This window comes from Thalassophryne amazonica, chromosome 2 (assembly GCF_902500255.1).
Source record: "Thalassophryne amazonica chromosome 2, fThaAma1.1, whole genome shotgun sequence".
Taxonomy (NCBI): domain Eukaryota; kingdom Metazoa; phylum Chordata; class Actinopteri; order Batrachoidiformes; family Batrachoididae; genus Thalassophryne; species Thalassophryne amazonica.
In genome coordinates, this window is record NC_047104.1 from 159,534,140 (window position 1) to 159,560,532 (window position 26,393).

The following is a 26,393-nucleotide window of genomic DNA, read 5'->3' on the forward strand; positions in this document are numbered from 1 at the left end:
TCTAGAAATCTGGCCAATTTTCTTAAATCCTCCAAACCGTGACTATCCAGGGTTGGGACCAGGAAGCAGAGTTGTAGTCTTACACACCTCTCTGCAGCTTCTCTCCCCCTGCCATCCCTTCATTACCCCATCCCCGTAGAGACGGTGTCTGCTCCCAGACCACCAATAACCAGCAAAAATCTATTTAAGCATAAAAATTCAAAAAGAAAAAATAATATAGCACCTTCAACTGCACCACAGACTAAAACAGTTAAATGTGGTCTATTAAACATTAGGTCTCTCTCTTCTAAGTCCCTGTTGGTAAATGATATAATAATTGATCAACATATTGATTTATTCTGCCTTACAGAAACCTGGTTACAGCAGGATGAATATGTTAGTTTAAATGAGTCAACACCCCCGAGTCACACTAACTGTCAGAATGCTCGTAGCACGGGCCGAGGCGGAGGATTAGCAGCAATCTTCCATTCCAGCTTATTAATTAATCAAAAACCCAGACAGAGCTTTAATTCATTTGAAAGCTTGACTCTTAGTCTTGTCCATCCAAATTGGAAGTCCCAAAAACCAGTTTTATTTGTTACTATCTATCATCCACCTGGTCGTTACTGTGAGTTTCTCTGAATTTTCAGACCTTTTATCTGACTTAGTGCTTAGCTCAGATAAGATAATTATAGTGGGCGATTTTAACATCCACACAGATGCTGAGAATGACAGCCTCAACACTGCATTTAATCTATTATTAGACTCTATTGGCTTTGCTCAAAATGTAAATGTGTCCACCCACCACTTTAATCATATCTTAGATCTTGTTCTGACTTATGGTATGGAAATAGAAGACTTAACAGTATTCCCTGAAAACTCCCTTCTGTTTGATCATTTCTTAATAACATTTACATTTACTCTGATGGACTACCCAGCAGTGGGGCATAAGTTTCATTACACTAGAAGTCTTTCAGAAAGCGCTGTAACTAGGTTTAAGGATATGATTCCTTCTTTATGTTCTCTAATGCCATATACCAACACAGTGCAGAGTAGCTACCTAAACTCTGTAAGTGAGATAGAGTATCTCGTCAATAGTTTTACATCCTCATTGAAGACAACTTTGGATGCTGTAGCTCCTCTGAAAAAGAGAGCTTTAAATCAGAAGTGCCTGACTCCGTGGTATAACTCACAAACCCGTAGCTTAAAGCAGATAACCCGTAAGTTGGAGAGGAAATGGCGTCTCACTAATTTAGAAGATCTTCACTTAGCCTGGAAAAAGAGTCTGTTGCTCTATAAAAAAGCCCTCCGTAAAGCTAGGACATCTTTCTACTCATCACTAATTGAAGAAAATAAGAACAACCCCAGGTTTCTTTTCAGCACTGTAGCCAGGCTGACAGAGTCAGAGCTCTATTGAGCTGAGTATTCCATTAACTTTAACTAGTAATGACTTCATGACTTTCTTTGCTAACAAAATTTTAACTATTAGAGAAAAAATTACTCATAACCATCCCAAAGACGTATCGTTATCTTTGGCTGCTTTCAGTGATGCCGGTATTTGGTTAGACTCTTTCTCTCCGATTGTTCTGTCTGAGTTATTTTCATCCAAACCATCAACATGTCTATTAGACCCCATTCCTACCAGGCTGCTCAAGGAAGCCCTACCATTATTTAATGCTTCGATCTTAAATATGATCAATCTATCTTTGTTAGTTGGCTATGTACCACAGGCTTTTAAGGTGGCAGTAATTAAACCATTACTTAAAAAGCCATCACTTGACCCAGCTATCTTAGCTAATTATAGGCCAATCTCCAACCTTCCTTTTCTCTCAAAAATTCTTGAAAGGGTAGTTGTAAAACAGCTAACTGATCATCTGCAGAGGAATGGTCTATTTGAAGAGTTTCAGTCAGGTTTTAGAATTCATCATAGTACAGAAACAGCATTAGTGAAGGTTACAAATGATCTTCTTATGGCCTCGGACAGTGGGCTCATCTCTGTGCTTGTTCTGTTAGACCTCAGTGCTGCTTTTGATACTGTTGACCATAAAATTTTATTACAGAGATTAGAGCATGCCATAGGTATTAAAGGCACTGTGCTGTGGTGGTTTGAATCATATTTATCTAATAGATTACAATTTGTTCATGTAAATGGGAATCTTCTTCACAGACTAAAGTTAATTATGGAGTTCCACAAGGTTCTGTGCTAGGACCAATTTTATTCACTTTATACATGCTTCCCTTAGGCAGTATTATTAGACGGTATTGCTTAAATTTTCATTGTTACGCAGATGATACCCAGCTTTATCTATCCATGAAGCCAGAGGACACACACCAATTAGCTAAACTGCAGGATTGTCTTATAGACATAAAGACATGGATGACCTCTAATTTCCTGCTTTTAAACTCAGATAAAACTGAAGTTATTGTACTTGGCCCCACAAATCTTAGAAACATGGTGTCTAACCAGATCCTTACTCTGGATGGCATTACCCTGACCTCTAGTAATACTGTGAGAAATCTTGGAGTCATTTTTGATCAGGATATGTCATTCAAAGCACATATTAAACAAATAATGTAGGACTGCTTTTTTGCATTTACGCAATATCTCTAAAATTAGAAAGGTCTTGTCTCAGAGTGATGCTGAAAAACTAATTCATGCATTTATTTCCTCTAGGCTGGACTATTGTAATTCATTATTATCAGGTTGTCCTAAAAGTTCCCTGAAAAGCCTTCAGTTAATTCAAAATGCTGCAGCTAGAGTACTGACGGGGACTAGAAGGAGAGAGCATATCTCACCCATATTGGCCTCTCTTCATTGGCTTCCTGTTAATTCTAGAATAGAATTTAAAATTCTTCTTCGTACTTATAAGGTTTTGAATAATCAGGTCCCATCTTATCTTAGGGACCTCGTAGTACCATATCACCCCAATAGAGCGCTTCGCTCTCAGACTGCAGGCTTACTTGTAGTTCCTAGGGTTTGTAAGAGTAGAATGGGAGGCAGAGCCTTCAGCTTTCAGGCTCCTCTCCTGTGGAACCAGCTCCCAATTCAGATCAGGGAGACAGACACCCTCTCTACTTTTAAGATTAGGCTTAAAACTTTCCTTTTTGCTAAAGCTATAGTTAGGGCTGGATCAGGTGACCCTGAACCATCCCTTAGTTATGCTGCTATAGACGTAGACTGCTGGGGGGTTCCCATGATGCACTGTTTCTTTCTCTTTTTGCTCTGTATGCACCACTCTGCATTTAATCATTAGTGATCGATCTCTGCTCCCCTCCACAGCATGTCTTTTTCCTGGTTCTCTCCCTCAGCCCCAACCAGTCCCAGCAGAAGACTGCCCCTCCCTGAGCCTGGTTCTGCTGGAGGTTTCTTCCTGTTAAAGGGAGTTTTTCCTTCCCACTGTAGCCAAGTGCTTGCTCACAGGGGGTCGTTTTGACCGTTGGGGTTTTTACGTAATTATTGTATGGCCTTGCCTTACAATATAAAGCGCCTTGGGGCAACTGTTTGTTGTGATTTGGCGCTATATAAAAAAAAATTGATTGATTGATTGATTGGATATACACTCTGCACATTCAGTTCAGAGGTTTTGTGGGATGAAGTACGGAGGTCAATTTGCACATCATGTTGCACAGTGACTCTGCACAAATGTTAATTACAGCCATTTTTGTTAATATTTTTTGTGTTAAAGTGCACAGAATCTTCCCTTCATACTCAGGTGCACTTTTGTCTTTTTCCATCTGCTAGAAGGATCAGGTGCTGACGTTTAGTGATGGGGAGCTGAGAGCAGGGGGGCAGAGGGAGGCTGAGGGTCGACAGAAGAAGAGGCCTCATCGTGCGCTGCTGGCTCCAGGGAACCATGTCCTTCCTGGAACCTTCATCCAAACAGTGCCGATAGAGGAGGAGGACGGTGAGCTGACTGGACCAGAGGTAACAGCAGACCATCATACTCCTCCCCACAACACAGATAAATGATTCTGTCTTAAATAGTATTGAACTTGTCAATGTCTCTGAGATCACCATTGTGCATTTTTTGCACAAAGGGGCATTGCAGAGTGAGTAGGTGCAAATCGTACCTTTGTACCACCTTTGTGTCACTGTGTTAGTTGTGTCGATGTTAAAAACCTGTATGTCCATGTATGTATGGCCATTCAAGTACATTTTAAGAAATGATATTGCCTTGTTCTAACCAGGAGCATTGCTATGCATACAGCTCCACAGGGGCAAGGCCCCCCATTGCTCATGTCACTTTCTTCCTTTTCATTTTGTTGGGGGGGGCTGCTGCATGTGTTAAATCAGCTATAGTATGTACTGTACCAGTTTCTGTTACTTAGCTCATTATTACCACCGCTGCAACAATCCTCTGAAACAACACGTAGTAAAGGTACAACTGGAGAGATGTATTGATGAATTTATGAAGATATTTAGTTCAACACATGTTATGGCATAAAAGGCATATGTCCGAGGCTAAAGCTAGTTAGCTGGAGACACTGGAATCTCTTCTTCATTCTGTGATCCTCAAATATGTTTTTTGAAGAGCTCCAGAAGCACAAAGGTCAACAGTAAACTGGAAGAAGAAGAAAAGTCGAAGTTAGAGCGAAAAGGTGGAAGAACTGAGAAGGTTGTTGAAACAGCGGTAACTGCTGCTAATGAAGCCGAGATATTTGAGTTGGTAGAAACAAACAGATCGCAGAGCAGCAAGAAGAAACGAGTCATAGTCGTGTCCATAAAAATCATAGGGGGATATGCTTTCCAAACTTAATACCCATTACAAAGCGCGTGGAATGTCTCAAACCTAAACATACTTCTAGGCATCTTATATATACTACTCTGGAACCACCCCTAAACCCAAACAGTTCAACTGTTAACCCCACTGAGGTCCTTAGTCTGGGTCTCATTAACATAAGATCACTGTCCTCAAAATCATTGTTGATCAATTATCTAATTATTGATCATCACTTAGATATGATTGGGCTATGTGAAACCTGGCTTAAACCTACAGCTGTCCTCCCCTTAAATGAGGCATGCCCACCAGCATATATATTTAGTCACGTCCCTCGTGATGCGCAGCAAGGCGGAGGTGTTGCTCTTATTTATAAATCTAGGTTTAGCTTATTAGCTGTTTGGGGTTACAAATATCACTCATTTGAGCATCTGATTCTCCACTCTGCTCAGGATATTACACATTGCCAAGGTCAGAAGAATAAAAATCAGTCGTATTACTTTGTCACTGTATATAGGTCTCCTGGTCCATATTCTGAATTCTTAGATGAATTTGGTACGTTCATCTCTAACTTGTCAACTAGTGTAGATAACATTCTGATCATTGGTGACTTTAACATTCATATAAATAAGCCTTCTGATCCCATCTGCAAATCATTTATGGAAATTGTGGATGCATTAGGATTTAGGCAATGCATTCGGGATTCAACGCACATTAGTGGAAATACCCTGGATCTGGTTCTCGCACGTGGTATTGCTGTCACGAATATTGACATCATGCCTCTTACATCAGTGGTGTCTGATCACTCACTTATTAAGTTTATAGTTTTGCTGCCGTGTTTAGTGGAACAACAACCTTATATATCATTACGGCGATGCATCAACTCCTCAACTAAGACTGAACTTGAAGCTAGACTGCCTGATGTCTTAGCTTCACATATGACAAATATCCAGTCACTAGACAGACTTGTGGATAGTTTAAACTCAGTGCTCAAAACTACACTCGACATGCCAAATCACAGTCACCTTGGTTCAATGATTATCTGCGTGACCTCAAGCATAAAGCAAGAGGTCTAGAACGGAAATGGCATTGTTCAAAATTAGAAGTATTCCACCTTGCGTGGCGTGATGCTATCTTGGACTATAAGCATGCATTATAGGCTACAAAGCGGACCTACTACTCTGATTTGATCAACAAAAACAAGCATAACTCAAAGTTCTTGTTCGACACGGTGGCAACACTTATTCATGGACAACCACCTGTAGTTCGCTCTCCTTTTACAGCACAAGATTTCCTGGATTATTTTGGGAAGAAAATAGAAGACATCAGGTTAAACATATCCCAGCATGCCTTAATCCAGCCACTACATTCTACTATTGATGTGGGCGCCACTACTGAGGAATTACCTAGATTTACAGAATTTGATAGTATCTCACTAGGCATGCTGACAAAACTCGTAATGTCAACAAAAAGCACAACCTGTTTATTTGATCCTATACCAGCAAAACTGTTTAAGGACCTGTGGCCCACTCTTGTGCCGACTGTGCTGGAAATTATTCATCTTTCTTTAACTTCTGGAACTGTTCCTAAATGTTTCAAATCTGCAGTGATTAAACCATTACTTAAGAAACCTAATCTTGACCCTAGTGTATTGACAAACTAACGGCCGATATCAAATCTATCGTTTTGATCTAAAATTCTGGAAAAAGTGGTGTCACAGCAGCTCGTAGACTATCTTACTGAGAATAATCTCTTTGAGCCACTGCAGTCTGCTTTTAGAAAATATCATTCCACAGAGACGGCTCTCACTAAAGTGTTGAATGATCTTCTGCTTACAATGGATTCGGACACCACTATGGTTCTGTTGCTGTTAGATCTCAGTGCTGCATTTGATACAGTGGATCATCATATTCTACTTGATAGGCTGGAAAATCATTTTGGGATTACTGGGAGTGCCCTTGCATGGTTGACATCATACTTGACCAGTCGTTCTCACTGTGTTTTGTACAGTAACACTACCTCTAACCTTAGTGACATGAAATTTGGGGTTCCACAGGGGTCTATCTTAGGCCCCCTGCTTTTCTCCCTTTATATAGCACCCCTTGGGCACATATTGCAGCATTTTGGGATTACCTTTCACTGCTATGCAGATGATACTCAGTTATACATGCCGATAACTGCTGGTAATCTCGTTCACATAAAATCCTTAGAAGATTGCCTTGCAGCAGTGAGAAGATGGATGTCTAGAAACTTCCTACTTTTAACTCTGATAAGACTGAAATGATGGTTCTTGATCCAGTGAGACAGTGGCATCAATTTGACCAGTTAATGCTCAATCTCGGCTCATACATCACACTGACAAAGTGAGGAACCTTGGGGTAATTTTTGATCCTTCATTGTCCTTTTTGCCTCCACATTAGAAATATTACGAGGACTGCTTTCTTCCACCTGTGAAATATAGCGAAGATTCATCCCATCCTGTCTATGGCTGATGCTGAGACCCTGATCCATGCATTTATCTCTTCTAGATTGGACTACTGCAATGTTCTATTTTCTGGTTTACCGCAGTCCAGCATTAGGGGTCTCCAATTGGTTCAGAATGCTGCAGCCAGAGATTTGACATGAAGCAGAAAGTTCAACCACATTACACCCATTTTCACTGTCCCAGTGAGATCAGATTTTAAGGTTCTGCTACTAACCTATAAAATTATTCATGGACTGGCACCTCCCTACCTAGGTGACCTAATTAAACCTTATGTACCAGCCCGGGCTTTACGTTCTGTGTGCAGGACTACTTTGTGTCCCTAGGGTGAATAAGAATTCTGAGGGTCACAGAGCTTTCTCTTATCGTGCCCCTGTTCTGTGGAATGATCTCCCTGCGTCAATAAACCAGTCAGATTCTGTGGAGACTTTCAAGTCCAGACTTAAGACGCACTTATTTTCCCTTTCATATGGCTAGCATACTGGTGCAGTTTTGTTTTATGCTTTTTATTTTTTAAATTCATTTATTAGTAATTGGAGCGGGCTGCGGCCTCAACTTTACCTAAATTCTGGGTCTTTTAGTGAAGCTTAGGGCTAGTGGCTGGCGATCACCTTAGTATTTTATTCTGTTTTTCTTGTTGATTAATGCTGACAAATTATACAGTATTTTTTTGTCTTTCTGATGCCTGATTCTGTTTTTTTTTTCTTTCTGTTTAAGGTGCAGCTCCATCCAGAGATGGGAGTTGAATTCGTTTTGGCGATCCTCCTGTCCTGTGCGCCAATAGCATTTGTTGTATATTCGTCCATGAATTGTTCTGTGAATTGTTCTGTAATTTATGTTTGTAGCATGGCCCAAGCAGAGGGTCACCCCTTTGAGTCTGATCTGCTTGAGGTTTCTTCCTCAGAGGGAGTTTTTTTCTTACCACTGTTGCTCTGGGGGTTGGTAAGGTTAGACCTTACCTGTGTGAAGCGCTTTGAGGCAGCTCTGTTGTGATTTGGCGCTATATAAATGAAAATAAATTGAAATTGAAATTGAGTCAACGTGCTGGATACTGATTTCAAGCCTGAAGTTCGCTGATCCAGAGCAGTCTTTCTACAAACACGTCTGAAGTCCAGCAGCTGAGGGACATGTTGAAACTACAGCTAACACCTGCTGATGAAGGAATGATCACAGACCAGGAAGAAGAAATGTATAATTTAAAAGAAGAGAACAAAAGAGACATGAAGTTGTTGTTGGTGATTAAAGAAGAAACTCTTCCTGAACACCAGGAATGGAATCTGAGTGTTGACCAGGAGGACAATAAAGAAGAAGAGAAGCTGTGGATAAGTCAGCAGGGAGAGCAGTTTCAGCAGCTGGTGGAGGCAGATCTCACCAAGTTTGGTTTCATTGCCATCCCTGTGAAGAGTGAAAATGATGATGAAAAACAAGAGTCATCACAGCTTCATCAAAGCCGAACTGAGAGCACAGAGGCTGAGCCTGTAGCCAGCAGCTCATCTGTACACAGAACACTGACAGCAGAAGCTGATGGAGAGGACGATTGAGGACCAACACCAGCCAGCAACTCAGATCCAAACAGTCATTTACAACCAGATACCAGTGGCAGGAGTTCAGACAGTTCTGGAACAGACACAGATGACAGTGATGACAAAAGCTCTAAATATGGAAAAGCATCTGGTCACATTAACAGCTCTGAGCAACAAAAAGAGCAGCAAGCAAGAAGAAAACCATTTAGTTGTTCTGATCGGCGAAAAAGACTGAAACAGAAGGACACTCTGAAGCCACAAAGGACAAACCATACAGGACAGCTCTCATGTGCAAGCACTCAGCTAGATAATCCACCAGATCAGCAGAGTTCTGATCCTGGACTCCAGCAACAACAGCATCAATGGGCCAAAAGAAACAAACAAAATTACGCCACAGTAAATTGGACCATTGAAGAGAAGAAAAAGGTCTTTCACTGCTTCACTTACTCAAGGTATGAGAAGTGGGGCAGAAGGACAAAGGCAGTATTTGAGGAGCGCATAAAAGAAGCGGATTTACCAGCAGAAAAGAAAGAAGCCACCACAACTGCAAAACTGCAATCGATCGCCTCTCAAATCACAAAATATCTGACAGCAGAGGAAATACAAAAAATTAAAGAAGCCCAAAAAGAAGTGATAAAGGATCATCATAACAGGTGCAGTTCTGTTAGATACCAATCCCATATGTGGAAACACTGGTATTTGTGCCTTTTGTAGAATGTGTATGCACTTTTTTTTTTTTAATGGCATTTTTTACTGCTTCTATTTATTAGATGCCTTTTTATTGAATTTGCATAAGCACTTTTATGTACATATGTATGTATGTATGTATGTATGTATGTGTATGTGTGTACATGTGTATGGGTGTATGTATGTATGTATTGTATATGTATATATTGTATATTTGTGTGTATGTGTATATATATTTATTTATTTATTTGTTTTCTTTTTTTTTATATTATGTGATATATACACCTTTTCTTATACTACATATTTGTTTTATGTTTTGTATGTGATGGCATGTCTATTTGGACATTGGAGTCTGCAATAAAGTTTGACAAATCATCAGTTGATGGAAAAAGGGAAACAAGTTGGGTATGAAAGGAGTCAGTGGAAGAGGGAGGAAGAGTGGGTACTGCTGTGGGCAATGGAATATGCCAAAATAAAATACACCAACAGCCAGAGAGAAACATGTGGAGAATGGCAAAGAATATGTTGTGTGGGCCGCCAGAAGAGGAGGTACTGCTGGCCCACCACCAGAGGGCGCCCTGCCTGAAGTGCGGGCTTCAGGCACGAGAGGGCGCTGCCGCCACGTACACAGCCGGGAGTGACAGCTGTTACTCATTACTTCCTGACAGCTGTCACTCATTCTTCATCATCTCACTCCATAAAACCCAGACGTCATCTCCACCTCATCGCCGAGATATCGTACTTCATTGAAGGTAATATCCTCAGCCGTTTTGTGTTACAATATATCTGTATATTGTAAGTGTTTGCAGGAGTACCGGTTCCTCTTTCTGTGGAAGCTGAGTGAGTGCAGGACGGCACTCTTTTCCCCTGAGGAATCACTGCGGTACTCATCACATATTGAGTGAGAGGTGGAGGTGGCATTCCCACCGTTGTTGTTACTGGGTGTACACACACCCACACTTGACTGTCTTTGTTCTCGCCAGCAGTACCAGATCCGACAGTCGGGGACGGTGATCACCTGGGAATTCGGGACTTGGCGGCTCCAGTATTCACCAGGTTCGGTGGTGGCGGAAATCGTGTGGTTCCGGCTCTTCTCAGGACAGACGTCTTCTATCCTCGAGCCTGCCCACACGTCACCTTTGTAATTTGACTGTAATCATATTCTGAGATTGTCTGTATATTTGTTGTGCACATTTCACAACATTGAATTGTTCCTTTTTGGCTCATCTATTGACCGTTCATTTGCGCCCCCTGTTGTGGGTCCGTGTCACTACACTTTCACAACAGGATATCTCGGCCAGCGTCATGGACTCCGAGGGGCGTCACCCGGCTGTTGAACGACCAATGGGAGAGCAGGGAGCGCAGGCATCTGCAGGAGGCGTCATTGGTGAGCTGCAGCACATTCTCACCGCCTTTACGGCTCGGTTGGATCAAATGACCGAGCAAAACATCCTCCTGAACCGCAGGGTGGAGGCTCTCTCCGCACAGATGGCGGCGAGCGCTCAGGGCGCTGCTGCAGCTCCTCCTCCTGCCTACCCTGTGCAGGATATAAACATTCCAGTGGTGGTTCAACAACCCCTCCCACCATCCCTTGAAGCATACATAAGCCCTCCTGAGCCGTACGGAGGTTGTGTGGAGACGTGCGCGGACTTTCTCATGCAGTGCTCGCTCGTCTTCGCACAACGTCCCGTCATGTACGCGTCAGATGCTAGTAAAATAGCTTATGTGATTGCTCTGCTTCGGGGTAAGGCACGCGCCTTGGCTACGGCGCTCTGGGAACAGAATTCACGGTTGTTATCAGCATACACTGGGTTTGTGGGGGAGTTCAGAACAGTGTTTGATCACCCTAACAGAGGAGAGACCGCTTCAACTGTGCTGCTGTCAATGATACAGGGACGCGAGAGCGCAGCCGCTTATGCAGTCAACTTCCGCATCGCGGCTGCGAGGTCCGGCTGGAATAACGTTGCGCTCCGCGCCGCCTTCATAAACGGACTGTCGTTGGTTCTGAAGGAGCAGCTGGTAGCTAAGGAGGAACCGCGGGATTTAGATGGGCTTATCGATCTCGTTATACGGTTAGAGGTTAATCGGTTGGAGGAACGCCGTCGGGAGCGAGGCGAAGGACGTGACCGGATACGCGCCGCCCCTCTCCCTTCCGGGTTCGAAAAGGGGCCGCCCTCCCCACGCTCCACAGCCGCAGCGCTTTGTGGGGCAACAGCTCCCCCTGCTGACGTTGTTAGGGAAACGCACATGGCCAAAATGAGGAAGCTGATCCGCGGGGAGTGTTTTCTCTGCAGCTCAAAGGAGCACATACAGAAAAACTGCCCCAAACGGCCAAAACGACAACACTCGCCCTTAGAGACTGGGCTAAGAGGGGGTCAAAACATTCAAGTGAGACACACACAGATTGCCACACGACTCCCAGTCACAATCCTGAGCGGGGATTTAACCCTTCAAGCCCCAGCACTGGTGGACACGGGGTCAGAAGGGAATCTGCTAGACAGCAGATGGGCAAGGGAGGTAGGGCTCCCTCTGGTGGCGCTTCCTTCGCCATTGCAGGTGCGGGCACTAGATGGCACCCTCCTCCCTTTACTCACACACAAGACACAACCAGTAACTCTGGTGGTGTCTGGAAACCATCGGGAGGAGATTGAGTTTTTTGTAACTCCTTCTACCTCCCGCGTGATTTTGGGCTTCCCATGGATGTTGAAGCACAATCCCCGGATTGATTGGCCGTCTGGGGTGGTGGTTCAGTGGAGCGAAACCTGCCATCGGGTGTGTTTAGGATCCTCGGTTCCTCCCGGTTTACAGGCTAAGGAGGAGGTCAAAGTCCCTCCCAATCTGACGGCAGTGCCGGTTGAGTACCACGATCTTGCTGACGTCTTCAGCAAGGATCTGGCACTCACCCTTCCCCCGCACCGTCCGTACGATTGTGCCATTGATTTGGTTCCAGGGGCTGAGTTCCCGTCCAGCAGGCTGTACAACCTCTCACGACCTGAGCGCGAATCAATGGAGACCTACATCCGGGACTCATTAGCTGCCGGGCTGATCCGGAACTCCACCTCCCCGATGGGGGCAGGTTTCTTCTTTGTGGGCAAGAAAGATGGCGGACTCCGTCCATGCATTGATTACAGGGGGCTGAATGAGATTACGGTTCGCAATCGATACCCGTTGCCATTGTTGGATTCCGTGTTCACCCCCCTGCATGGAGCCAAAATCTTTACTAAGCTGGATCTTAGAAATGCGTATCACCTGGTTCGGATCCGGAAGGGAGACGAGTGGAAGACGGCATTTAACACCCCGTTAGGTCACTTTGAGTACCTGGTCATGCCGTTCGGCCTCACCAACGCCTCCGCGACGTTCCAAGCCTTGGTTAACGACGTCTTGCGGGACTTCCTGCACCGATTCGTCTTCGTATATCTGGACGATATTCTCATCTTTTCTCCGGATTCTGAGACCCATGTCCAGCATGTACGTCAGGTCCTGCAGCGGTTGTTAGAGAACCGACTGTTTGTGAAGGGCGAGAAGTGCGAGTTTCACCGCACGTCTTTGTCCTTCCTGGGGTTTGTCATCTCCTCAAACCCCGTCGCCCCTGATCCGGCCAAGGTTGCGGCGGTGAGAGATTGGCCCCAACCAACAAGCCGTAGGAAGCTGCAACAGTTCCTCGGCTTCGCTAATTTCTATAGGAGGTTCATTAAGGGCTACAGTCAGGTAGTTAGCCCCCTGACAGCCCTGACCTCTCCAAAAGTCCCCTTCACCTGGTCGGATCGGTGCGAAGCCGCGTTCAAGGAGTTGAAACGACGGTTCTCTACTGCGCCAGTTTTGGTGCAGCCCGACCCTAGCCGCCAGTTCGTGGTTGAAGTGGACGCCTCTGACTCAGGGATAGGAGCCGTGCTGTCCCAGAGCGGAGAGACCGATAAGGTTCTTCACCCGTGTGCCTACTTTTCACGCAGGTTGACCCCGGCTGAACGGAACTATGATGTCGGCAATCGAGAACTCCTTGCGGTGAAAGAGGCTCTTGAGGAGTGGAGACACCTGTTGGAGGGAGCGTCTGTGCCGTTCACGGTTTTCACTGACCATCGGAACCTGGAGTATATCAGGACCGCCAAGCGGCTGAACCCCAGGCAAGCCCGCTGGCCACTGTTCTTCGGGCGTTTTGACTTCCGGATCACCTATCGCCCTGGGACCAAGAACCAGAGGTCGGATGCCTTGTCCCGGGTACACGAAGAGGAGGTCAAAACTGCACTGTCGGATCCACCGGAGCCCATCCTGCCGGAGTCCACTATCGTGGCCACCCTCACCTGGGACGTGGAGAAGATCGTCCGGGAGGCCCTGGCACGGAGCCCGGACCCAGGAACAGGTCCGAAGAACCGTTTATACGTCCCACCAGAGGCCAGAGCTGCAGTCTTGGACTTCTGTCATGGTTCCAAGCTCTCCTGTCATCCAGTGGTGCGAAGGACCGTGGCAGTTGTCCGGCAGCGCTTCTGGTGGGCGTCTATGGAGGCCGACGTCCGGGAGTATATCCAGGCCTGCACCACCTGTGCCAGGGGCAAGGCAGACCATAAAAGGTCCCAAGGACTTCTCCAGCCATTACCGGTGCCTCATCGCCCCTGGTCCCACATCGGCCTGGATTTCGTCACGGGCCTCCCGCCGTCCCAGGGCAACATCTTCACGATAGTGGACCGATTCTCCGAGGCGGCCCACTTCGTGGCCCTCCCGAAGCTCCCAACAGCCCAGGAGACAGCAGACCTCCTGGTCCACCACGTCATCCGTCTGCATGGGATACCCACCGACATCGTCTCTGACCGTGGTCCCCAGTTCTCCTCACATGTCTGGAGGAGCTTCTGCAGGGAACTGGGGGCCACCGTGAGCCTCTCGTCCGGGTACCATCCACAGACGAACGGACAGGCAGAGCGGGCCAACCAGGAACTGGAACAGACCCTCCGCTGCGTAACATCCGCGCACCCGACGGCCTGGAGTAACCACCTGGCCTGGATCGAGTATGCGCATAACAGCCAGGTGTCTTCTGCCACCAGCCTCTCCCCATTTGAGGTCTGTTTGGGGTACCAGCCCCCATTATTTCCCGTGGTGGAGGGAGAGGTCGGTGTGCCCTCGGTCCGGGCCCATCTTCGGAGGTGCCGTTGGGTGTGGCGCACCGCCCGTTCTGCCTTGTTGAAAGCCCGGACGAGGGCCAAGACCCATGCAGACCGCCGGCGGTCCCCGGCCCCTGCATACCAGCCCGGGCAGGAGGTGTGGTTGTCAACGAAGGACATCCCCCTGCAAGTACAGTCTCCAAAATCGATGGAAAGGTTCATCGGCCCCTTCCGTATCCTCAAAGTCCTCAGCCCTGCCGCAGTGAAGCTCCTACTCCCAGCTTCACTGCGGATCCACCCGGTCTTCCATGTTTCCAGGATCAAACCTCACCACACCTCACCCCTCTGTGCTCCCGGTCCGACGCCGCCTCCTGCCCGGATCATTGACGGGGAGCCGGCTTGGACAGTGCGCCGGCTCCTGGTCGTCCGTCGAATGGGCCGGGGGTTCCAATATCTGGTGGACTGGGAAGGGTATGGACCCGAAGAACGCTCCTGGGTGAAGAGGAGCTTCATCCTGGATCCGGCCCTCCTGGCCGACTTCTACCGCCGACACCCCGACAAACCTGGTCGGGCGCCTCCTGGCGCCCGTTGAGGGGGGGGGGTCCTGTTGTGTGGGCCGCCAGAAGAGGAGGTACTGCTGTCCCACCACCAGAGGGCGCCCTGCCTGAAGTGCGGGCTTCAGGCACGAGAGGGCGCTGCCGCACGGACACAGCCGGGAGTGACAGCTGTTACTCATTACTTCCTGACAGCTGTCACTCATTCTTCATCATCTCACTCCATAAAACCCAGACGTCATCTCCACCTCATCGCCGAGATATCGTACTTCATTGAAGGTAATATCCTCAGCCATTTTGTGTTACAATATATCTGTATATTGTAAGTGTTTGCAGGAGTACCGGTTCCTCTTTCTGTGGAAGCTGAGTGAGTGCAGGACGGCACTCTTTTCCCCTGAGGAATCACTGCGGTACTCATCACATATTGAGTGAGAGGTGGAGGTGGCATTCCCACCGTTGTTGTTACTGGGTGTACACACACCCACACTTGACTGTCTTTGTTCTCGCCAGCAGTACCATATCCGACAGTCGGGGACGGTGATCACCTGGGAATTCGGGACTTGGCGGCTCCAGTATTCACCAGGTTCGGTGGTGGCGGAAATCGTGTGGTTCCGGCTCTTCTCAGGACAGACATCTTCTATCCTCGAGCCTGCCCACACGTCACCTTTGTAATTTGACTGTAATCATATTCTGAGATTGTCTGTATATTTGTTGTGCACATTTCACAACATTAAATTGTTCCTTTTTGGCTCATCTATTGACCGTTCATTTGCGCCCCCTGTTGTGGGTCCGTGTCACTACACTTTCACAACAGAATATTGCCATTCTTACTGCCTAAGTAAGAAAGACATCCCAAGAAAGCAACTCACCACCCAAAGACACACCTTTATCGCACAAAAACATTTCTCGGATGCTGAAATACAAGTGATGCAACAGGAGGTTGGGCAAATGATCAGAGATGGCATCTGCCCTCTGACACAACCCATTGCACCACCAAGAAATGACTGTCCAGCAGTGGTAAGGAAAACTCCCTCTGAGGAAGAAACCTCAAGCAGACCAGACTCAAAGGGGTGACCCTCTGCTTGGGCCATGATACAGACACAAATTACAGAACAATTCACAAAACGAATATACAGGAAAAGATCCAGCACAAATACCACACCCATCTCTGGATGGAGCTGCACCTTAAACAGAGAGAAAAACAGAATCAGGCATCAGAAAGACAAGAAATACAGTATAATTTGTCAGCCTTAAACAACAAGAAAAACAGAGAAATACTAAGGTGATCACTGGCCACTAGCCCTAAGCTTCACTAAAAGACCTACAATTTAGATAAAGTTGAGGCCATGGCACGCTCTGTTTACTAATAAAATGAATTAAAAAGAGTAATTGGGAGCTGGTTCCACAGGAGAGGAGCCTGAAAGCTGAAGGCTCTGCCTCCCATTCTACTCTTACAAACCCTAGGAACTACAAGTAAGCCTGCAGTCTGAGAGCGAAGCGCTCTATTGGGGTGATATGGTATGAGGTCCCTAAGATAAGATGGGACCTGATTATTCAAAACCTTATAAGTAAGAAGAAGAATTTTAAATTCTCTTCTAGAATTAACAGGAAGCCAATGAAGAGAGGCCAATATGGGTGAGATGCTCTCTCCTTCTAGTCCCTGTCAGTACTCTAGCTGCAGCATTTTGAATTAACTGAAGGCTTTTCAGGGAACTTTTAGGACAACCTGATAATAATGAATTACAATAGTCCAGCCTAGAGGAAATAAATGCATGAATTAGTTTTTCAGCATCACTCTGAGACAAGACCTTTCTAATTTTAGAGATATTGTGTAAATGCAAAAAAGCAGTCCTACATATTTGCTTAATATGCGCATTGAATGACATATCCTGATCAAAAATGACTCCAAGATTTCTCACAGTATTACTAGAGGTCAGGGTAATGCCATCCAGAGTAAGGATCTGGTTAGACACCATGTTTCTAAGATTTGTGGAGCCAAGTACAATAACTTCAGTGTTATCTGAATTTAAAAGCAGGAAATTAGAGGTCATCCATGTCTTTATGTCTGTAAGACAATCCTGCAGTTTAACTAATTGGTGTGTGTCCCTGGCTTCATGGATATATATATATATATATATATATATATATATATATATATATATATATATATATATATATATTAGCTTGTTGAAAGCCTGGGTGGAGCTGGGGGGAGAAGGGAGGGGGAGGTAGATGAAGCTCTTTGTGAGTCTGGTTTTGTGGGACTGGAGGCTCCTGTACCTCTTCCCAGAGGGCAGAGTGCTGAACAGGTTGTGTGTGGGGTCACTTGCATCGCCCACAATTGTGGTTGCTTTGCCGGTGATTTGGGTGGTGTATATGTCTTGCAGAGAGGGGAGTGAGGCACCAATGATCCTTCCAGCTGCATTCTCTGTGTGCTGCAGGGCTTCCTGTTGTAGTCAGTGCAGCTTCCGCCCCACACAGTGATGCAGCTGGAGAGGATGCTCTCAATGGTGCCACGGAAGAAAGTGCTCATGATGGTTGGAGGAGCACTTACCCGCTTGAGTTTGCGCAGGAAGTAGTGACGCCGCTGGGCCTTCTTTGCCAGTGATGCAGTGTTGGTGGTCCAGGACAGGTCCTCACTGATGTGCACCCCCAGGAATTTGGTGCTGCTCACTCTCTACACAGCATCACCCTCGATGGTCAGTGGCAGATGTTGGGTGTGACCTTTCCGGAAGTCAACAACAATCTCCTTGGTCTTGCTGACATTCAGCAAGAGGTTGTTGTTTCTGTACCATGTGGTCAGAAGGTTGACCTCTTCCCTGTAGTGAGTCTCATCGCCCTTGGTGATGAGCCCCACCAGAGTTGTGTCCTCCACAAACTTCACTATGTGGTTTGTGCTGTGGGTTGTTGTGCAGTCACGTGTCAGTAATGTGAAGAGCAGTGGACTGAGCACACGGCCTTGGGGAGCCCCTGTGTTCAATATGATGCTGCTCGAGGTGTTGTTGCCAACATGGACTGCTTGTGGTCTCTGTGTGAGGAAGTCCAACAGCCAGTTGCAAAGGGAGGTGCTGAGCCCCAGTTTGTCCAGTTTGCAGATGAGCTGTTGAGGTGTTATGGTGTTGAACACTGAACTAAAGTCTGTGAATTGCATTCTCACATATGAGTCCTTCTTGTCCAGATGGGTGAGGGCTGGGTGCAGGGCTGAGCACACTGCGTCCTCTGTAGATCGCTTGGCTCTGTATGTGAACTGGGAGGGGTCTAGGGTGGGGGGATTATGGATTTGATGTGTGATATGACTAGCCGTTCGAAGCACTTCATGATGATGGGTGTCAGTGCCACCGGACGGTAGTCAGTGAAGCACGATGGTGCTGATTTTTTTGGCACAGGTATGATTGATGGTGGCAGCTTTGAAGCTTGATGGAACAACTGCTTGCTTCAGGGAAGTGTTAAAGACGTCTGTGAAGACATCCTTAAGCTCCTCTGCGCAGTCCTTCAGCACGCGACCAGGGATGTTGTCCGGACCTGTTGCTTTGCGGGTGTTGATGGCCACCAGTGTCTTCTTCACGCTGCGACAGAGAGGCACAGGGTTTGGTCGTGGGGAGGGGGTGGGGTCTTCTGTGGCTGTGTGGTGTTCAGTGCTTCAAAGCGTGCAAAGAAGCGTTCAGGTTGTTGAGCAGAGAGGTGTTGCTCTCACAGCTCTGTGGTGCTGGCTTGTAGTCAGTGACGGCCTGAATGCCTCGCCACAGGCTCTGTGCGTCCTTGCTGTTTCTGACGTGGGACGTTATCTTTTGTGTGTCATCCTTTTTTGTCTTCCTGATGCCACGGGACAGGTTGGCTCTCGCTGTTCTCAAGCCAGCTTCATCCCCGGCTCTGAAGGCTTTGTCTCTGGCTCTCAGCAGCTTGTGGACATCACCTGTCAGCAATGGTTTCCGGTTGGCCCGGGTGATGATGGTTTTTGTGTGGGTCACATCATCAGTGCCCTTTGTGATGTAGGAGGTCACAGTGTCTGTGTTCTCCTCAGTGTCTGTGTTGTTTTTGTAGGTTGCTGTGTGTTTGAACATTTCCCAATCTGTTGTGTTGAAGCAGTCCTGGAAAGCAGAGGTGCCCCCTCTGGCCACACTCTTACCTGCTTCGTAACAGATTTGATGACTTTTAGTTTGTCTGTATGCTGCATTAGCATAACAGTGATGTGGTCAGATAGTCCGATGTGGGGGGTGGTGGGGGCTTTGTATGCTCCTTTGTGTGTGCTGTAAACCAAGTCCAAGATATTTCTTCCCCTTGTTTGGAAATCAGCATGCTGGTGAAATTCTGGAAGGACAGTTTTGAGATCAGCATGATTAAAATCTCCAGTGAGGATGATCAAACCGTCTGGGTGTGCAGTTTGTTCTTCACTGATAGCCTGGTACAGTTCACTGAGTGCTGCATTCCCGTCACTGCTGCTGTTGGTGGGGGGATGTAGACTGGGACCAGCAGAATCACAGTAAACTCCCTGGGCAGATAGAAGGGACGGCACTTAATGATCATAAACTCCGCTAGTGATGTGCAGTGTTTGCACACCACCCCAGCGTCCTGGCACCACTCATTACGAATGTAGACACACAGACCCCCGCCGCTAGTCTTTCCTCCGTTTACGAGGGCCCGGTCAGCTCGATAGCATGCTAGCTGCTCCAGTTGTACAGCAGAGTCCGGAATGTTGTCATTTAACCATGTTTCAGTGAGAACAAGCACACAGCAGTTACTCACTGTATGATTCACTGACCTCAGCAGTCGTATGTGAGCCATTTTGTTGTCCAGTGATCGTACATTAGCCAGGAGGATGGATGGTATAGCTGGGCGAGTTGGATTAGCCCCTAGCCTAGCTGGGATAGCTCCCCGCTTGCCCCTCTTCTGTTTCCTCACACACCGTTTCCGGTGCTTCCTCTCCTGGCGAGGAGATGCAGGCGAGTCCAGTATTGTTGTAGGCTGCCGGAATAATCCAAGCTCCTTTAGTGTCTCTGTTGCAAAGTCCAAAATGTTGCAAATCTGTCTAGCAGGCTCTGTCAGCTGTACTTGTAGTCCGACATTGACAGACGAGACAAAAAAGACGTAAAACTATGTGACAAACACTTATCTGACGAACATATCACCACAAAGTTGGAAGAGTGAGGGGTCGCTGTGTCTGTACGCGCCACCATCTTGTGTACTACACATGCTTAAACTAAGACAGCAGCTTGTTCATGTTCTGTTGACTTATTAGTGCAGCAGATAACTGAAACAATCCTTCAAATGGTGATACAAGCATCAAATTCAGCACAAATACAGTTGGAGCAAAATTAATGGAGCAACTTTAACTTTTGACCTCTGTACAAACTCAAACTGACCTTTGTCACCATTCTTGCTGTTTTTACCTCATAACTCCATAACATTCAGTCACAGATTGTCCAAACTGTACTTTTTTGGAATCTTTATGATCAGGCAAATAATGTGGTGTAGCTTTCTATATGATTGGAGCATCTTTTAATTTAGACCAGGGGTGGGCAACTTGTTCCAGAAAGGGCCAAGAGGGTGCAGGTTTTCTTTGCAGCCACTGACTCCACCAGGTGATTTCACTGATTAACTGATTCCATCTGCTCAAAGTGATATTAATCAGTGAAATCACCTGTTGGAGTCAGTGGCTGCCATGAAAACGTGCACCCACTTGGCCCTTTATGGAACAAGTTGCCCACCCCTGATTTTGACCCCTGTGTAATTCTTCATTTGACCCCTACCTGGCTGCCTACTGAAAATTCAAGTGGCCAATCAGTTTTTTTTAAAGACTTCATGTCTATGGATTATTTGTGCTGAATTTGATGTTTGTATCACCATTTTCAGGATTCCACTCTAAATATTCTCTTATCTGCTGCACTATATATGAGATGTAAGATGCTGCTCCTCACTGTTTCTCAATTGCCCTCAAAAGTATTGGAACACTTGGTATTTCACACATTTTAATTTGTTTATTCCATTTCAAATACATTTTTTTCTAAAATTATCTTCCTTAACTCAAACTTGACCCAGCTATCTTAGCTAATTATAGGCCAATCTCCAACCTTCCTTTTCTCTCAAAAATTCTTGAAAGGGTAGTTGTAAAACAGCTAACTGATCATCTGCAGAGGAATGGTCTATTTGAAGAGTTTCAGTCAGGTTTTAGAATTCATCATAGTACAGAAACAGCATTAGTGAAGGTTACAAATGATCTTCTTATGGCCTCAGACAGTGGACTCATCTCTGTGCTTGTTCTGTTAGACCTCAGTGCTGCTTTTGATACTGTTGACCATAAAATTTTATTACAGAGATGTCAGAGCATGTTAGAGCATGTCATAGGTATTAAAGGCACTGCGTTGCGGTGGTTTGAATCATATTTATCTAATAGATTACAATTTGTTCATGTAAATGGGGAATCTTCTTCACAGACTAAGGTTAATTATGGAGTTCCACAAGGTTCTGTGCTAGGACCAATTTTATTCACTTTATACATGCTTCCCTTAGGCAGTATTATTAAACGGCATTGCTTAAATTTTCATTGTTACGCAGATGATACCCAGCTTTATCTATCCATGAAGCCAGAGGACACACACCAATTAGCTAAACTGCAGGATTGTCTTACAGACATAAAGACATGGATGACCTCTAATTTCCTGCTTTTAAACTCAGATAAAACTGAAGTTATTGTACTTGGCCCCACAAATCTTAGAAACATGGTGTCTAACCAGATCCTTACTCTGGATGGCATTACCCTGACCTCTAGTAATACTGTGAGAAATCTTGGAGTCATTTTTGATCAGGATATGTCATTCAAAGCGCATATTAAACAAATATGTAAGACTGCTTTTTTGCATTTACGCAATATCTCTAAAATTAGAAAGGTCTTGTCTCAGAGTGATGCTGAAAAACTAATTCATGCATTTATTTCCTCTAGGCTGGACTATTGTAATTCATTATTATCAGGTTGTCCTAAAAGTTCCCTGAAAAGCCTTCAGTTAATTCAAAATGCTACAGCTAGAGTACTGACGGGGACTAGAAGTAGAGAGCATATCTCACCCATATTGGCCTCTCTTCATTGGCTTCCTGTTAATTCTAGAATAGAATTTAAAATTCTTCTTCTTACTTATAAGGTTTTGAATAATCAGGTCCCTTCTTATCTTAGGGACCTCATAGTACCATATCACCCCAATAGAGCGCTTCGCTCTCAGACTGCAGGCTTACTTGTAGTTCCTAGGGTTTGTAAGAGTAGAATGGGAGGCAGAGCCTTCAGCTTTCAGGCTCCTCTCCTGTGGAACCAGCTCCCAATTCAGATCAGGGAGACAGACACCCTCTCTACTTTTAAGATTAGGCTTAAAACTTTCCTTTTTGCTAAAGCTTATAGTTAGGGCTGGATCAGGTGACCCTGAACCATCCCTTAGTTATGCTGCTATAGACTTAGACTGCTGGGGGGTTCCCATGATGCACTGAGTGTTTCTTTCTCTTTTTGCTCTGTATGCACCACTCTGCATTTAATCATTAGTGATTGATCTCTGCTTCCCTCCACAGCATGTCTTTTTCCTGGTTCTCTCCCTCAGCCCCAACCAGTCCCAGCAGAAGACTGCCCCTCCCTGAGCCTGGTTCTGCTGGAGGTTTCTTCCTGTTAAAAGGGAGTTTTTCCTTCCCACTGTCGCCAAGTGCTTGCTCACAGGGGGTCGTTTTGACCTTTGGGGTTTTTACGTAATTATTGTATGGCCTTGCCTTGCAATATAAAGCGCCTTGGGGCAACTGTTTGTTGTGATTTGGCGCTATATAAATAAAATTGAATTGAATTGAAACTGAAAGTAAATCTCTACACTTGATATAAATGAATTAAAAATCTAAAACCCAGCTTCCTGATGAAGTGGTGTAGAGGAGGATTTTCTTCAAAAGAAGACCTGAAAGTTCAGCTACAATTTGACAGAAAGTACATTTGAGATGAAAAACTATATTTGATGTTTTGGTGAAAGAAACTTTTGTATTTCTTCAGAATTGATGTAAATGAAGACCAAGACATATTCAGTGACTTGGAAATGTTCATGTTTCCATCCCCTGTCGAAAGAAAACTGGCAATAATACTGATTATTATTTACAGGTTTTTTCAAGTTTTAGAGATTTGCTTTCAGTTTGAGTTTGAGGAAGATAATTTTAGAAATTTTAATTCTTTATTTTTTTGTATTTCTTGTATTTAAAATGGCATAAACAAATTAAAATGTGTGAAATTCCAAGTGTTCCAATACTTTTGGAGGGCACAGTATCCTAACCTTATGAAGAGTGTAAAATGAGTGTGATATTATTACTGTTTTGTTTAAGAAGGTTTAATTTACACTGTTACTGCACTTTGTGTCAAATCATAGTCATAAAATTCAGTAAGGTATATCTTCTATTATACATTCCAAATCTAAGGTGTAACTCTACTAGTGTTTACTAAGGTACACCGAAATATCTTAAAAAAAAAAAAAAAAAAAAGTGGAGCCACTTAGGTTCCTGGTCTTGAGAACCAGGGATGGTAGGTTGAAAAGCTTTTTTATCCCATGGGAACTCTCCCTGCCGACCTAAGCGGCTCAAGAATATGGACAGCAGGTATATAAGTGACATTTACATAACAATTTATATGACAATATTGAGATATGATAATTTGTCCATATTGTACAGCCCTACTGTCAACTAGCTGAAAACTTTGAATATTAATTTACATCTACAATAAAAAAAAATGCTTAAAGTGACAGGGGGTTAAGAGGGCTGTAATTAGGGGGTCAGCTGAAAAGCAAAAAAGAAAAATGCTTAAAAAGGTGGAGAGTATGGGGGGCAGAGCCCCTCCAGAAGCTGAAAGGTTTTAGTCATACTCATGCTCTCAAGAACCATTTTACTGAAAAAAGTCTGAAGGACCTAAAGAACATTGTTAGATGGTGAGGAGCTTTTCCAGGCATGTGAGAGGCAAATAAAGAAAAATGCTTAAAAAGGTGGAGAGTATGGGGGGCAGAGCCCCTCCAGAAGCTGAAAGGTTTTAGTCATACTCATGCTCTCAAGAACCATTTTACTGAAAAAAGTCTGAAGGACCTAAAGAACATTGTTAGCTTTTCCAGGCATGTGAGAGGCAAAGAAAGAGAAATGCTTAAAAAGGTGAGGGGTCTTGGGGGGGGGCAGCTCCCCCAGCAGCTGAAAGGTTTTTACCATACTAATGCTCCCTTGAAGCATTTACTCAAAATAAAGTCTGGAGGACCTAAATGACATGGTGAGATGCTGATGAACTTCGCTCATTCATGTCTGCAACATATGCATATTAAATAATTTAAATTGTAAAATGTCAGATTGTCTTAAAAGTAATAAAACTGTTTATAGACACTTTATTCATCCTGATAGGAGGTACGGTTGCAAATATATTGAGCTAATTGTATTTTTTGATAATGGCGGATCAAAGATGGCCGCTAAAGTCACTGTGTGGATTTTCCAGAGGTATGGCCAGGCTGAGAGAGATATAGGGCAACATAGAACCATAAATAGGCCATGATAATGTTTCAGAACACAGTATACAGTGTCTCTCATCTGGACCCCATGTGTGTCATATGCTAAATTGGTGGCCATCTTGAAATTTTCAGTGGCCAACGTTTTTTCCTTAAATAGTACCCCAAACTGGATATACAGGCCAAATTTGGTTCATGTATCACAAAATGAACGATTTTACACTTACCTGCCCAGCTATAAGGAAAAACATCCTCTGCTGCAATTTGTTCGATTTATTTAGAGCGCATTCTGTGAAAGACAGCATATCGTCAATTTCAACACCCAAATATTTATAAGATGGGACTTACTCTACTAATTCACCATTGATCCTAGATGGGGACACTATTGTACTTTTCTTTCTGAAATCAGTCACCATCTCTTTTGTTTTCTTTACACTGACAATGAGATAATTATCAGAGCACCATTGAATAAAACCTTGTACCTCCCTTTCAAAACCTTCCAGATGGAAGGTCAGACTGTAAAAAAAACCCACCAGGGCTATATCATCTGCATACTTAAAGAATGTGTGGGCTGGAGATGTAGACTGACTGTCATTTGTACATAAGGTGTAAAGTATTGGTGACAAAACACACCCCTGTGGTGCTCCTGTTTTAGTGATTTGTACAGATGAAATGCATGAGTTAAAATGGACTTGCTGACTGCGATTGGTCAAAAAGTCAAGTATCCATAAAATAAGTCTGGGATTAACTCCAAGATTTAACAGTTTCTTCCCCATTAAATGGGGCTGAATTGTTTTGAAGGCACTGCTAAAGTCAATAAACAAAATTTTCACCAGGCTTTTTGACTGTTCAATGTGTTCATAGACATTGTATGTCAAGGTCAGCAATGCATCTTCCACCCCCCTCACAGCACGGGAGGCAAATTGATGTGGGTCTAAAAGAGGTGACACTTCAGAAAGAAGCTTTTTAAAAACAATCTTCTCAGAACATTTCATAACTACAGATGTGAGGGCGACTGGGCGTAAATCATTAAGCACTTTAGGTTTATTATTTTTTGGCACAGGCAGTATAAGAGATTTCTTCCACAGATTAGGAACCACCCCAGTGTCCAATGACAGCTGAAACAGTCTGTGGAAGGGCTAACTGAGCTGCATACATCTTGAGTGTCTTGCTGCAGATACCATCAGGCCCACCAGCTTTCGGGGGTTTATACGTCTAAAATAAGACTTGACACCATCAACAGAAATGTCAGTATTCACACCATCCATGCCTTTTATTTCCATGTTTATGTTCCACAGTTCTGCTCTAAAATCATGTGTGTCACATCTACAATATAAATTGTTTAACTTATTTGCCATGTCAAGTTCATTATCTACAATCATTGGATGCTTTTTAGGCTCATATCCTATGATAGTTTGAACACCCTGCCATGCTCTCCTTGCATTAGTTTTAAAATAATTTTCAAGTTTATGTTTGTATGCAGCTTTACAGTCCATGGCCATGATTTTGATCTTTTTCTCCACTATTTTTTCTCCTCTATACTTCCTCCTGCTTTAAATATGCATTTTTTTTCTGGTTGAGAAGTTGCTTTAACTCAGGAGTCACCCAAGGTTTATTATTAGGAAACATTTTAATCATCTTCTTGGGTATGATTGCATCCTCGCAAAACTGTATGTAGCCTGACACGGCAAACACCACGTCATTGACATCACTAGTCCCATCCGTCACTACATTCCAGTCCGTGCACTCCAGACAATCCCGGAGTGCCTCAGTGGCGGCTGCCATCCAGCATTTAACCTCAAGCTTCTTTGCTTTCTCGCACCAGGCACTAGTTTGATCATATTGTGATCCGAATTCCCCAAACCAGGCAAGGCTTTG

The 26,393-nt window shown here is 44.8% G+C and overlaps 1 protein-coding gene across 2 annotated transcripts in view; it reads left to right on the forward strand.

Moving 5' to 3' along the window:
* Positions 1-26,393, forward strand: part of LOC117501362 (cilia- and flagella-associated protein 70-like) — a 148,936-nt gene that overhangs the window by 75,602 nt on the left and 46,941 nt on the right. For both annotated transcript variants that reach the window (XM_034160224.1, XM_034160232.1), the window contains exon 6: positions 3,722-3,904. In XM_034160224.1, coding sequence (XP_034016115.1) covers positions 3,722-3,904 — 183 coding nt within the window. The remainder of the gene's footprint in view (positions 1-3,721; positions 3,905-26,393) is intronic.